The sequence below is a fragment of the Dipteris shenzhenensis genome, chromosome 16 (assembly GCF_047967505.1).
Source record: "Dipteris shenzhenensis isolate YYH24624 ecotype China chromosome 16, Dip_SZ_1.0, whole genome shotgun sequence".
Lineage (NCBI taxonomy): Eukaryota > Viridiplantae > Streptophyta > Polypodiopsida > Gleicheniales > Dipteridaceae > Dipteris > Dipteris shenzhenensis.
The window spans coordinates 52,598,245-52,612,301 of record NC_141611.1 but is presented as its reverse complement, the minus strand read 5'-3'; the positions used below and the strand labels follow the sequence as shown (position 1 = coordinate 52,612,301).

The 14,057-nt window shown below is 44.6% G+C and overlaps 1 protein-coding gene across 2 annotated transcripts in view; it reads left to right on the top strand.

Annotated features, from left to right (window-relative positions):
- Positions 1-14,057, top strand: part of LOC147893116 (uncharacterized) — a 68,899-nt gene that overhangs the window by 32,384 nt on the left and 22,458 nt on the right. For both annotated transcript variants that reach the window (XM_087387209.1, XM_087387208.1), the window contains exons 8-9: positions 682-768; positions 895-1,023. In XM_087387209.1, coding sequence (XP_087243335.1) covers positions 682-768; positions 895-1,023 — 216 coding nt within the window. The remainder of the gene's footprint in view (positions 1-681; positions 769-894; positions 1,024-14,057) is intronic.

Sequence of the window (14,057 nt, the reverse complement as noted above, 5' to 3'; positions counted from 1 at the left end):
AAGGATGTAGAAGGACATTTGCGCGGATGCTGGAGTGCTGCGTGGCATCCACTCTCCTTCAGTGAACACGGTTTAAATTTTTTTCTAAAAAATAGGTGAAAATTCTCAAGGGGGGCTTCAATCGTGCATGATAGCACTATCTCTCTTTGAGAGGTAGTGCTAATAACTAAATAAATAAATATATGTCTGTGGGCACATACATACATACATACATACATTTAAAAAAAAAAGATATTTATATGTAAGTATGTATACACAATACATTAACATTAAATATTTATATTTATATGTATATGCATGTGTAATGTCACAGATGATGGCTTGTGAAGTCTAGTATGTAGGTCTGTTAGTTCTTCATTCTCATGGACTATGGCATGAAGATGGATGTTTTTTACATAGGGTTCTTTTGTTTTGGATAGTAGCCAGGAAAAGGCTCCACCAATTGTATGCTCTTCTTGATGTAAATGTTAATTAATAATAAATAACATTGAATGTCCAATAAATGCTCAAATATTCTGCCAGAAATAAATCAGAAATGATGCAATTGATATAGGATAATTTATAGCTGTCTTTCTAACATTCTGTTATCCTAAACAAAGCTTTCAGTATCATTTGGGTCACATATTTGTTTGTATACATTATGCATCTTTATGATTGGTTGATTTTCGATATTATATGTAGGTGTTACTAGGGAGAGTGACACAAGATAACTTTGTTGATATCGATTTGGGAAAGGAAGGTCGTGCAAACAAGGTTTCTCGTCGGCAGGTTGCCTATGTTGCCATAACCTGGTTTAAGTCTCTTTCCTAAGTGGATGGTGAATTGATATGATGGAATGTAATCTTTGATGTCTTTATTGTGGTCATCCTACCTGACTTATTCTGTTGCTTTTAGGCCACTATCAAGCTGAAGGAGGATGGAATGTTCTACCTAAAAAATTTAGGAAGGCGAGATCTTTCAGTGAATAATGTTTCTATTGCAACTGGGCAACATGCGAGTCTTGGGTCCAATTGCCTTATTGAGGTTTGTGGGCCCTTATTATTTGATTTTCGTAAGTTCTTATTGGTCGTTATTTTGTGGTCATGCATGGAAACCAAGGGTGCAATCAGATAAACTTGTCGTAGCCAGGAAGAATCCTTTTATGCTGAATACTGCAATATTCTTGGAATAATAATGTTCAAGTAATATATAATGAGCTCTGCAGAATTGAAGGAAGGCAAGTTTATTATAAATATTACAGGATGGAGCGTGTTTCCAACTAAAATCTTTACAAAGAGAGAGGGATGAGCATGAAATTAAAAGAACCATAGAACTGTGGAGGTCTACAAATTAACAAGACTTCTCTATGTCATACGGTCACCAGTTTAAAGGAGCAGATGCTTTTTTGTTCTTAACTTCAAGACTTTATGTGCAAAGATGCTAGTGCTTTTGGAGAAGGAATCTATCCTCGTGACTCTTGTGAACTGAATTGCACTTCAAGAGGGGATTCTTGTGTTTTCTTAGATCTTAGAATTTCTCAATCTACCATAGGATTAGCGGTTGATATATATGATAAACGTGAACAACCTGAATATAGTGGTTTACACATTATAAAAATGCCTCACATTGACTCAAACATTTCTGATTTGGCAAAATATGGAGTCATTTCTTCCCAATTCCATAGATTTTCCCGCCTTTGTACAACTAAGGAGTCTTTTATCACTCAATGTAGTAATTTGATCACTTTACTATTACACAAGAGGTATAATCCAAGGAAAATAATGAAAAAAGTACGCACAATCTTAGATATGAAGTCTTTTATCTATGGTGTATCGGCCTTAGGTATGTTTAGAATGATTGAACATAAGCTGAAAACAAAAAGCGAGGAGCTGAATAGCCCGTTTTTCTTTTAGTTTCAAAAGAGAGTTTGTTTGAGTATGCTTGTGCTTTCTAAGTTAGAAATGTATTTTTGACTCTTTGTAGGAAACAATACATAAGTGTAAAGGACCATCTAGCTTTTTACGTTTTAAATAAGAGTGAGAGTGAGAGTGAGAGAGAGAGAGAGAGAGAGAGAGCGATATTCCAGTTTTTTGGAAGATTTTGTTTCTTGACTTGCTTGTTTATTTTTGCTTAGTCACCTGCTTCCTTTCTTCTTTATTTCTTGTTTTCTTTCTCTTCTGTTTATTTGATGTATTTTAGTAAGCACTGGGTTTGCCCAAGAGACTCCGCGGGTCTTTAGAAACCCAGTATAGCTGCTTATGCTTGGGCACTGATGATGACATAAGTGTTGCTTTGCTTGCTAAGTATGTCTTCCTTTTGTTTTTCTTAAAAGTTTTTGTTTACCTCTTTTTTCTTCTCTTTCATATTCTTTGTTATTTTCTCTTTTATTTTCTGTGTAGATTTTTGATCTTTAGAACAACAAAAAAGTATGATTGGACTTATTCTAGTCTTACAAAGGTATATCCTAATTGTGCTTTCTTAATAACCGCATCTTGTAGGCAATCCTGGGATTTGTGATGAATCTATGACAAGTTATGAGGAAATCTGTACCAAGGAGGGACACTTAAAACAATGGCCTTTCATAGACTCTGAGGAAGCCGTTTCCAAGGAGAGGGATTTGAGACTATGGTCAATTGAGTGCTTTTGAAGGCTGCAGTTAGTTCTGATCTAAGCGACTTGTCTTTGGACCAGTGCTTCTGGAAGAAATTTGTCCCTTGGCATCAGATCGTCTTATGCATTCGGTAGCAAAGGATAAGAACTTCTACTTTATGGAACTGATGTTCATGAATAACAAAGGTAGAAACGTCTGTGATAACGTCCTCAGATCTCATAGTAGATTGGACAGGTACATAAGAAATGCTCCTCCGTCTCTCTCTTTCCCAAAGTGCATAGTCTGCAGATCCGGTGCTCCCTAGGTGTACCTCTAGCTCTCCCTGTCTCAATTCTTAGTTGATGGGATGAGACCCGTATCTACTCAATGGCAATCCTGGGGGCATGTGAAACTCGCTTGTCGTCCAAGAGAGAGAGAGAGAGAGAGAGAGAGAGAGAGAGAGAGAGAGAGAGTGTACAAACGATATTAACGTCTGCAGGAGGCCCTATGAGACAAAGTACGGAATCAAGTAACTCATACAGACCACTGTGGGCTAGGGCAAAGGGCTCGCTAAGGCCCTTGCTGAGTACTAAAATGCTATACTAGTACAAAATAGCAAAAAAGTAGCAAAATAGCATGAGGGTGGCATGAAAATACCAAGTGCTCAGAGCTAGAGTCCCAAGTGCATGAAGCGGTTCCATGTATCCAGGCTTCATGGTGGCTCTCTAATGAGATGCAAAGAGCTCACGTATCTGCATCTGTTGGGCTGTCTCCCGTGGTGGTGGAGGGCGTGGTCTCCTCGATCTCTGGATCCGATGGGCTATGTCCAGGTGAGGCCTCACCTCGATCGATCTCCCCTGAGGAGAGCTGAAATAGGTCGAGCCTCGATTGTGTGTGCTCTGGTCACCTGCGGTGTCATGTACGGTCTCTGTGTCCCTCGCCTAGCAATGCTGTGTCGGCTCTCTCCACAGATCCATACATCTCTCATGTTGGCTAGCTCCTCCTCCTCTACCCAAGAGTGCCTTGGAGCTGAGTCAAATGCGTAGAAATCCGTGACGTGTTTCTACGCTCGGTCTACCTTAGTGCCCTGTGGTATGGTGGTCCCATCTTATTGCTCTCTGATATGTCGTAGTAGTGTCTCTCTGTGTCGTTGCATCTCCATTAGGTAGATCTCAATACAAACCTGGTGCTGGAAGTGGATCAGTCGTGAGAGTGTGCCAAAGCCATGTCCCCTTTGAAAAAGGCAATGGTAGTGCTCTCGGATCTCATAGTAGGCTGGGCAGACACACAGAAAATGCTCCGCTGTCTCGATTGCCCCCATCGTGCACAACTTGCAAGTTTGCTGCTCTCTGGGTATGCTTGCAGCTCTCCCTGCCTCGATCCTCAGCTGATGGAACGAGACCCGCATCTGTTTGATGGCAACCCTCAGCGCGTGTGAGACTCCTCTGTCCTCGAGATACTGAGGTTTGATGATGAGCCCATCCTCCGATACTCTCAGGAAATGGTCATAGTAGAGTTGGGTCTTGGTGGGGAACTCTTGGTCCCCCCCCCAAGTGCCAGATGTGTGGAGCTGAAGGAGATCTAAGCGTATGATGCAGTTAATGTCATCCTGTGGGATCAACTCGGGCGGTGCATCCATGCTATACTGAAACGGGGGAAGCCGGTCCATTTGAATGCCGTGACTGGCAAACCATGCGGTGATGTGTGCATACCATGCTGTACCGACCCCCCCACTCTCTGCTAGTCGTATGAAAGACTCTAGTGCCAGTCTCGGAAGTCTCTCGCGAGGTAGGTCCCAAACTTTGTGGAGGAATGTCAACTATCTGAAAGATGGAATCCCCTCCTAGGTGGTCGATGAAAGATGTGATCTCATCAATGTAGAGCCCAAAGAGAGTCGGTGAGAAAGGGCATCCTTGCTTTACCCCGATCGTGCTCTCAAGCTAGCCTAATAGGCCTCTTGGGGCACGAACTCTCCCTCTGACGGACTCGTATAGGCTCACCACTCCCTAGATCAGAACCTATGGAATCTGCATATCTTGTAGTCTCTAGATCAGTCTCTAGATCATGCAAGATCGCGGGATAGTGTCGAAGGCCTTCCGAAAGTCTACAAAACAAGCGTAGACTTTTTGGCGTCTCAACCTTGCCTCCTCAATGATAGTCCTCAGGGTGAAGATGTGGTCTAGTGTGGAGTGCTGTCTCTGGAAACCTGCCTGCCCTAGAGCACGCTATCCGTGTGCCTCTGTATGGCTGCTGATCGCCCTCTCCAGTACCGATCCATAGATATTGGCCAGCGTATGGCCAATCATGAGAGTGCGATAGTTCCCAGTATCTATGGGATCATCTGCCTTGTGTATCGGTACAATGGTAGTGGTACTCCAGGAGGGTGGGAAGCTGTGACATATGGCGTGGTTGAACATCTGCGCTAGGATCGGAGCCAAAACCTCCTGTCCATGATCGAAATGCTAAGTTCATAGCCCCTAATGGTCTTGTGCTTCCAGTGCAGCCCGCACATTCTGTGCATTTAACAAGTGGCAAGTGGTGGGCTTGGGCATAGTGGACATATCAGGTGGTGCCTGCATTGGAACATCATAAGTGTGCCAAAGACCTGGATTTGTGATGGGGATGGTGGCATGCATAAGTGTGCCAAACACGTGGGTCTGTGATGGGGATAGGTGGCTTCCCCTCCGATAGTAGCCCCCAGCCAATGGTGGGATCCCCCCTTGGAAATGAACTGATCACCTCGTCCAATCTTTGGGTGAGGAAGGCCCGCCGCTAACGGTGTGTCAGTTGCCGTGAGATCCGTTGTGCCTCGGGTGATGTCAAGTGGCCAAGGGCTCGCTCATGTGTGAGGTGAGCTCTCATCTCTCTGCACTCATCATCATACCAAGGGTTCTATTGCATCTTCCTTGGTGAGGAACATGCAGATCGAGTTGTGGGGAAAGTGTGAGAAACATGGAAGCAAGAGCAAGAGTGAGCAAGTAGAGAGTGAGCTGAACGTAGGTCACTCCCAAAGTGAACTGAATGAAGTGAAGTACAATGAAAGAGATGAGGGTTTTGTCTAAGTGACAAAACCCTATCTAATCACTAACCGTAGTTAGAGATTAGACTGTGGAAATTGACGAGGAACAGAGAGCAGGGTTCCCGTAAGCCAGACGGAAGACAGGTGACGGGAGGAGTCGTCAGTGCAGCAGACTCTAGTTGAGGAGCGTATCAATTGGTGGTACCAATCTGTTCACCAAACCAGAGCCAGTTGGTCCAGTTAGTGTAACCAGACAGTTATCCATCCAATTACTGTGGAAAAAAAAAAAAAAAGAGAAGTTTTCTTTGGCCACCAGTTTCCACTTATCTGCTGTCAGTTGATTTCCTGTCAGAAACACAGAGTTTTGCAGAAACCTAGAGACTTGCAAAGGCTTTAGCAGAAGAAGGCTTCGGGACATTTGCGCTACGTGAAGACTTCAGGGGTATTAAATCGGGTGGCAGGAGAAAGACCAGGGAGCACTTTACCCATTTTCCCCTTTGTTTTTGTCATTTCTGTTTTGTTAGAAACAGATTAGGCTTTTGTGGTTGTAGCAGAGTTGGGATGGACAGTCTTTGAGACTATGCCTGTGTGCTTTAGTCACAGTTGATTTGCAGGAATTTCCCTAGTATAGGGAAAAACGATATTTGGATATATGCCTGTGTCAATTACCTAGTCAGTATAGTTGTCAGATTGCAGGTATTCCCTAGTATAGGGAATTGTGTTAGAATTTTGTCGGTTTGTAAATACAGTGTTCTAGCGGTGTTAAAAAAAAAAAAAAAACACCCATTGACCTGAATGGAAGCAGAAGAAGGAGCTTCCAAGAGGGACCCTGGTGAGTCAAGAGTCAGGCCGACCCAGCAGGTGTCGCGCCCAGTAGTTCACACCTTATCCGGCAGGATTGCATTACTTGAGGATGCCTTGCAGCAGTTATTAGCGCAATAGTTACAAGCAAATGCAGGGCAGTCTGAAACTTAGAAGAGTGATACACAGTATGTTTGCCAGACCTTCTCGAGATGAGAAAGGAAAGGCTCCGATGGAACCGGAGTCTAGTGTCCATACGGTCGAGCCTAGGAGGGCTAAAGTATCTAATATTGCCAATTATAGGCCGGAAAAGTATTCTGGTCGGATGAATGACCGTAGTTCCGATATCATTGAGACTTGGTTGCACAAATGGGACGAGGCGTTCGCCATTTGTGAAATGAGAAATGATATCAAGAAAATCCGCGAGGCCACCCACATGTTTAGTGAGGCAGCGGATCGGTGGTGGATTAAACAACAGAAAGATGGTATTGCATCCACTACCTGGGAGGGGTTTAAAAGGGAATTTTGGAAACACTTCTTACCTCCTGACGAAGCATCTCGAGCTTGGGATCAGTATAGAAACCTTCGTCAGAGAAATTTGTCAGTGGCAAATACACTGATAAGTTTCGAGAGAGCATAATGAAGGTTGATGAACCCCTACGTCAATCAATCCAAGTGAAAGATTTCATATTTGGATTGAATGATCGGATTAAAATGGAAGTTGGGGCTAAGTATGCGAACACGTTGGATGATGCAATAGCCATAGCTCTGAACTATGAAGATGCCAAGGGCAGTAGGCCAAGTGGGTTTGCGCAGGTCGGAACCCAGTATGGGTACCAGAAGAAATCTGGGTTTAAGAAGAAGTGGATTAGTAAAGGGAGTGGTTCTCAGCCGAGTGGTCAAGCCAAGCAGGCGAAACCAGCTGAAACTCCTAAATCAAGTACCACCATTGGAGTGAAGAGGAAAGTAACACCAATGGCAGCTCGGGCTTGGTCAAAGTCTCCCTTAAACCCAGAGCAAAGAGAAAAAGCGAGGAGAGAAGGCTTGTGTTTTGGTTGCCTTCAGCCTCATCAGTGGAAGGATTGTCCACGAAATAAGGATCGTCGGATGGCTGAGATGGTAGTCTCAGAATGCGACGTGGAAATGGAGGGAAGTTCAGAGCGGAATAGTTGCAGATTCAGCTAGCAGAATCTTCTCAGAGGTCAGTACCTTGTTTGTTATGTATGTCTGTTGCTAAACTAGTAATGAGTGCACTTGATAACATCTTATCTAAGCCCGTAGCAACAGGGTATACAGTCTTTAATGATACGGAGTTAATTAAGATGAAAGGGCAAGTGGCCAATCATGATGTCATTGTGTTGTTTGACTCGGCGTCAACTCACAATGTAATTAACTCCAAGCTCGTGAAGAGGCTGAAGTTAAAGACTAGCCCATCTGACTATGCGTATATAGTCAGGATGGCAGATGGAAGTTCAACTGAAGTATGGGACCAAAGGGTTACCCAGTTGGAGCTTCGTATTCAGGACTATGCTAAGAAGCTTGATTTTGAAATGACTAAGCTTGCTCATGCAGATATAGCCCTGGGTATGGCGTGGCATTCTAGGAAGAATCCAGCCATTGATTGGAAAAAGCACGTATATCAATTCAAGATGAATGATGTGCTTTATGTCTTACGAGGTGAAAAAGATATACCTCAGGGACTGTTGGTTTCCGTGATGGAAATCCGAAAAGCTCAAGAAGAGTTTTTATTCCTTTGTACGGCATCGGTAGAGCCGGTTGATGATTCTTCGGCTAGCACTGATGTTGTTCAAAGTGGTGAGATGGCCAAGCTGGCTAATCTAATAGCAGAGGAGTTTTTTGAATGTTTTAGGGATGAGTTACCTTATGGGTTACCTCCAGAGCGGAATGTTCAGCATAAAATTGAACTGATCCCGAGGGCAGAACCTGTAAATAGACCTCCCTATAGAATGAGTTTTACTGAAGAAGCGGAGGTGCGTAGACAACTGGAAGAATACCTCAAGTTGGGCCAGATTCAACCAAGTTTCTCACCTTTTGCTTCGCCAGTGATATTAAAGAAGAAAAAGGATGATACGTTTCGCCTCTGTATAGATTACAGAGCATTGAATAATATCACTGTTAAGCACAGGTATCCGATGGCTCGGATTGATGATTTGCTAGATGCATTACATTGAGCCGTGATTTTCAGCAAGATAGATCTTAAGTGTGGCTACCATCAGATCCGGATTAGAGCCGAGGATGTGCATAAAACCGCTTTCAGAAGCAAGTTTGGTCATTATGAGTTTTTGGTAATGCCCTTCGGACTTACCAATGCTCCAGTTACATTCGTCATGCTTATGAACGATTTACTACGTCCGTATATCGGAAAGTTTGTAGTATATTTTATTGACGATATTTTAGTGTTCAGTAAAAGTATTACTGAGCATCGTGAACACTTAAGAATAGTGTTCAGTACTTTGAGGAAAGCCAGTCTTTATGTAAATAAAAAGCAAACTATAGTGTGTATGGTTAGACTTGAATATTTGGGATTCATAATTATTCCAGAGGAGGTAGAAATGGACTCAAAGAAAGTGGCTGCGATACTGACTTGGCCAATCCCTCAGAGTCTGACTGCTTTGCGATCATTCTTGGGATTTGTCCAATTTTATAGAAGGCATATCAAAGGATATTCCGAAATAGTATCGCCATTGACTGATCTGACCTTAGATAAGGTACCTTTTATATGGGGACAGAATCAACAAGAAAGTTTTAACACCATAAAACAAGTTGTGGTCACAGGACCGGTGTTAAAAATAGTTGATCCCCAGAAACCGTTGTTCCTGGAAACCGATGCAAGTGGCATTGCGGTAGGAGCAGTTCTCCTTCAAGAGGGAAGGCCAGTAGCCTTTGAAAGCAAGAAGCTTTCTCCCTCCCAAAGGAATTGGCCAACTCATGAATTGGAGTTGTATGCTGTTATCCATGCTTTGAAAACATGAAGGCATTATTTGTATGGTACAGAGTTTTATGTGGATGTGGATCATGATACTATGAAACATTTTTGTAAACAGCCTGACTTGAGGGGCCGCTAAGCTAGGTGGGTAGAGCTCATGTAGGAGTTTAATTTGACGATTCGGTACCAAAGAGGGAAGGATAATAAGGTTGCTGATGCGTTGTCTCGCATTATGCACAATATGAGTTTTACGGTATTAGAGAGTGCTCTAATGACCGAGATTAGAGAAACTCAAAAGGTGGACGAGTTTGTCCAGAGCTTATGGCCTAAAGCTTATGTGTTTAGACTCGGGGAAGAAAAGGATGACCTGGCATCCAGAAAAGGCTAAACATATGCAAGATATGCCATAAGGGATGGTATGCTAAAAAGAAATGGCAAGGTAGTAGTACCTAGTCAGAATGATCTCAGGCAGAGAGTCATTCGACAGTGCCATGATAGCCCATGTGCGGGACATCCAGGAGTCGAGAAGACATATGATCTCGTGAAGCGAGATTTCTTTTGGCCAAAGATGAAAAAGCATATTCATGAATATGTGACACGGTGTTTTTCGTGTCAGGTAAGCAAGGCCGAGCGGGTGAAGCCACCCGGACTTTTATAGCCCTTGGAGATACCACTAAGTAAGTGGGAGAGCATTTCCATGGACTTTATTGTAGGGCTGCCTACGACACAAGGTGGATATGATTCTATCCTTGTGGTGGTTGATCGTCTAACCAAGATGGCTCACTTCATTCTGACTAGAGAGTCTGTTAGTGCCCCGAAAGTGGCGGACTTGTTTATTAGACATATATTTCGTCCGCATGGATTGCCTAGATCCATAGTGTCAGACAGAGATGTCAGATTTACCGGTGAATTTTGGACAGCGGTATTTGAGACACTAAGGACTGAGTTGGGAATGAGTAGTGGGGATCATCCTGAAACGGATGGTCAAACAGAGAGAGTCAACCAGATTTTAGAGGATATGCTGAGGGCATATGTGTCATTGAGGCAACATACGTGGGACAAGTGGTTGCCATTGTTAGAGTTTGCCTACAATGATAGAAAACATTCCTCTACGAAGTTTAGTCCGTTTGAATTAAATTATGATTATAGACCAACAAATCCAACTACAGTTGGAATACCTCAGAGAATGCCTAGTGCCGCGAACTTTGTGGTTTAGATGCGGGAGATGCTAGCACTTGCGAGAGCTAATATCCGCCAGGCTATGGATAGAGCCAAGGCGTATGCGGATGAAAACCGGTCTATAAGAGAATTTAACGAAGGAGAAAAAGTTTTTCTCAGAGTTGCTTCGCACTCGAAGTCGTTAACTTCAGAAGAGTGTGCTAAGTTATCACCTCGATACTGTGGGCCGTGGTTAATTCTAAAGAGAATAGGCAAGGTAGCCTATAAATTAGAATTGCCACAGGGTTGCAAGGTGCACCCAGTGTTTCATGTTTCTCGTTTAAAGAAATCTTTGCATACTGGTGACTCACTAATCGAAGGTGTGGTTTTGTTTCAGGAGATAGAGGATAATGCAAGACGCAAACCAACAAGAATCCTGGACCGAGGAACAATGCAAGTGCGAAATCGGAAGATACCCACGGTGTTGGTTGCATGGCATGGTCAGCCTCTATCAGAAGCTACCTGGGAATCCGTATACCAGTTGTAGAGAGTGTTCCCAGATTTTATCATCGAGGACGCTGATGTCTGAAGAGGGAAGGAATGTTACGCTCTAGCCAAGGTAGCATGACCTCGGAAGAATCAGTCGACATTTTCCTTAAAAGATCTATGTTTGTAATATATTTGTTTGCGCTTCATGTAAATGATCATGAGGGAATTAATGTTAAGGTCCTAGGTGAGGGCTGATAGCACCAGACTAGGTGGTTCTAAGGCTAAGGGCCTAATGCAAGCAATGTGCCTAGGGGCAATTGGAATTAAAGTATCCCAAGAGAGGGGTGAAAAGATGCATTAGGAAGGCCCTATGATGATGACATGTGGCATCTAGATCCATCTAGGGAGATGGGGCTTGTTGGAGTTAGTGATAGAAGGAGAAGGAACTTTGATGTGATTCGATTTTGATCTCTCTGTGAGCTCTCACGCTTCAACAGGAATTGGCTGGGTGGAACTAAGTTGGTGCTACTCCCGTGATCTGCAGTAGTAGTTTAGGAAATGTACGTAATACCAGGTGCGTGGAAACCCCAAGCAAATAGCTTTATTAAATAGCTTGGCTAAGATTGGGGCTAGGAGGTTAATCCCAAATGCAATGAACTTAGTGCATAGTTTCTTGTGATCCTTCGCTCGGCCATTATGAAGTTTCATTATGGCATCCTTTACCCCTCCCTAGTGAAGAGGGTGCAGGATGTTGGGGCGTGGCATATGTGATAGGTTAGGGGCTGGCTGATTTGGGATATCAAAGAGCGTGCGTGTTCCGTCAGACCACACTTGAGTGTCAGTAAGTGGTGGGGGGGACTGTCCCTCTAGAAATCTCTGCCAGAAGTCCTTAGAGTTGATACTGAACAGAATGTTCAGTAGCTCCTCCTCGTTTTGGTGCATGAAGTCAAGTTTCTTTCCACGTACCAGATGACAGTACTCGCGTAGCGTCTCTGGTTCACTTGGACGGCTGTTTTTGTTTCGAATGTGAGCTGACGGCGTAAAGCCTTACACTCATCATCGTACCAGCTATTACAGGCCACGGTCCTAAGTGGTGGTGGTCGGGTGGAGCTGGTGGTGTGGGGGAAGGCGTGAAGAGAAGCCTCGTGTAGTGAGCGAGTAACTAGGGCAGCACGTCCTCTAATAGGGGTATAAAGTCAATGTAGGTGAGAAGTATGTATAGACGGCCAAAGTAAGTAGGTGAGTGATTGTGACCAAAGCGTATATCATGGTAGGTGGAGTAAGAACTCAACGGGGTAGAAAGTGATGTGCGGCGGGGGTTAGAAATGCTAAAGAAAAGATAGGTATGATCAGCCCCTGGAGGGGGAGGTGCTACGGTAAAGTCAGTGATGCGAGATGTGAAGGCAGGGGATCCCATGATGTAGTCCACAACACTGAAGCTTCCCCCATGTGAAAAGCAAGTGAAGCCACCTGATGCGGGCCATCTGTCAAGTCCATTATAGATAATGATATCATGCATCCTACCGAGGTCTAATAGGGCTTGCCCATAAGATGTGAAGCCACCTGATGCGGGCCATCTGTCAAGACCATTATAGATAATGAGATCATGCATCCTGCTGAGGTCTAATAGGACCTGCCCATAAGATGTGAGCGGTCCTCGTCTGTCAATTGAAACTCGTAGCTTACCTACCTCGTCAAGGTCAATGTCTGGCAGTAGAGTGGAATCATTCCTGAAGTCGAGGAGTGGTGCCTAATGAGCGCTTGTCATCGCGTTGAAGTCCCCAACTAGGAGGACTTCCCCACGGCTAAGAGAAGTCAACAATGGACTGATAAAAAGCAGCAAATGGGGATGTCTCATCCTACCCTCAAATATCTCTGGCAAAGCGGGAGGTCTCGGGGGGGAAGTAGCAAACTGCAATAAACAAATCGCGGCTATCCATGTGTTGAATCCGGATCCGGAGAAACCTGGAGTGTGGATCTCTCTGCTCCACTTAGATGGCCCCCAAAAGTGTGGATTTGTTAAGGATTGCGATTCCTCCTGACCCTTGAATCCCTCGTGTATCCCTCGTCTCATCTTTGTAGGCAAACTCCCATGTATACCCGTTGACTACTGGTAGTGGGCGCTCTGGACTCTGATGTGTCTTTGTGTAAAAGACTATGTCGTAACCTGTATAGGATTCTAAGAAGTTTCCTGGTTCTGACCATAAGGTACCATTACAGTTCCATATGGTACAGGATAGGGTCTCGGATGTCTGGGTCTCATAGATCCCGCCTCCCTATGCGGGAAGAGAGGTGGGTGCCTGACAGGGACCTGCAAGGAGTCGTCCATCTCGTACTATTGCCCACTTGCCCTCCTTGCGGGCCTGATCCCGCTGCTGCAACAGAAAATGCCTCTCCTCAACGCATCATGGAACCGTATGATAAGAGGTTGTGCTCGGTTGGGATCCGTCCCAACCTGCCATGCTCTCTCAATCCTGTGCTTAGTTGCCCCTAGGGTAGTGGTCACGAAGGCATGCACATCTGCCATTTGTGTAGCCTCAGTGCGGGGGATCCCACGTACTCTGATGTTGAGAGCCTTACTGGCTCTTTGCTGTTGCTCCTGGAGGGTAGCCGAAACGGTTACCCTTGCAGGTTCCCGTTTGGCTACGTCGACCCATTTGGACGTCTCCTCGATGGCAGATTGCATGCTCACAATCTGTGCCTCCACAACTGGGGTGCTCCCTGGGATTGTACGTATAGCAATGACCTCCTGTTGGAGCTGTGAGATCTCCTGCTTGAGCCCCTAAATAAGATCATCCTGGACTCGGATAGCCTAATACTGCTCCTGTATGAGTCGTGCCTGCTCCTGGGTGAACCGTGTCTGCTCCTGTGCGAAGTCTGATATCTCCCTCTCGCGCTCTCGGATGCTTTGGACCTCCATCAACAAGTACTCCCACGCCTCTGATGGATCAACTCGTTCGTGCTCTAACAGAAATTGAAAGGATTGTGGCCTGAAAGTGTGAGGATGAGACTGGAGGCTGGGTAATGATTGGGTGAGATGGGTGCGGAATGGGGATGATAGTGGCATGGAGGAG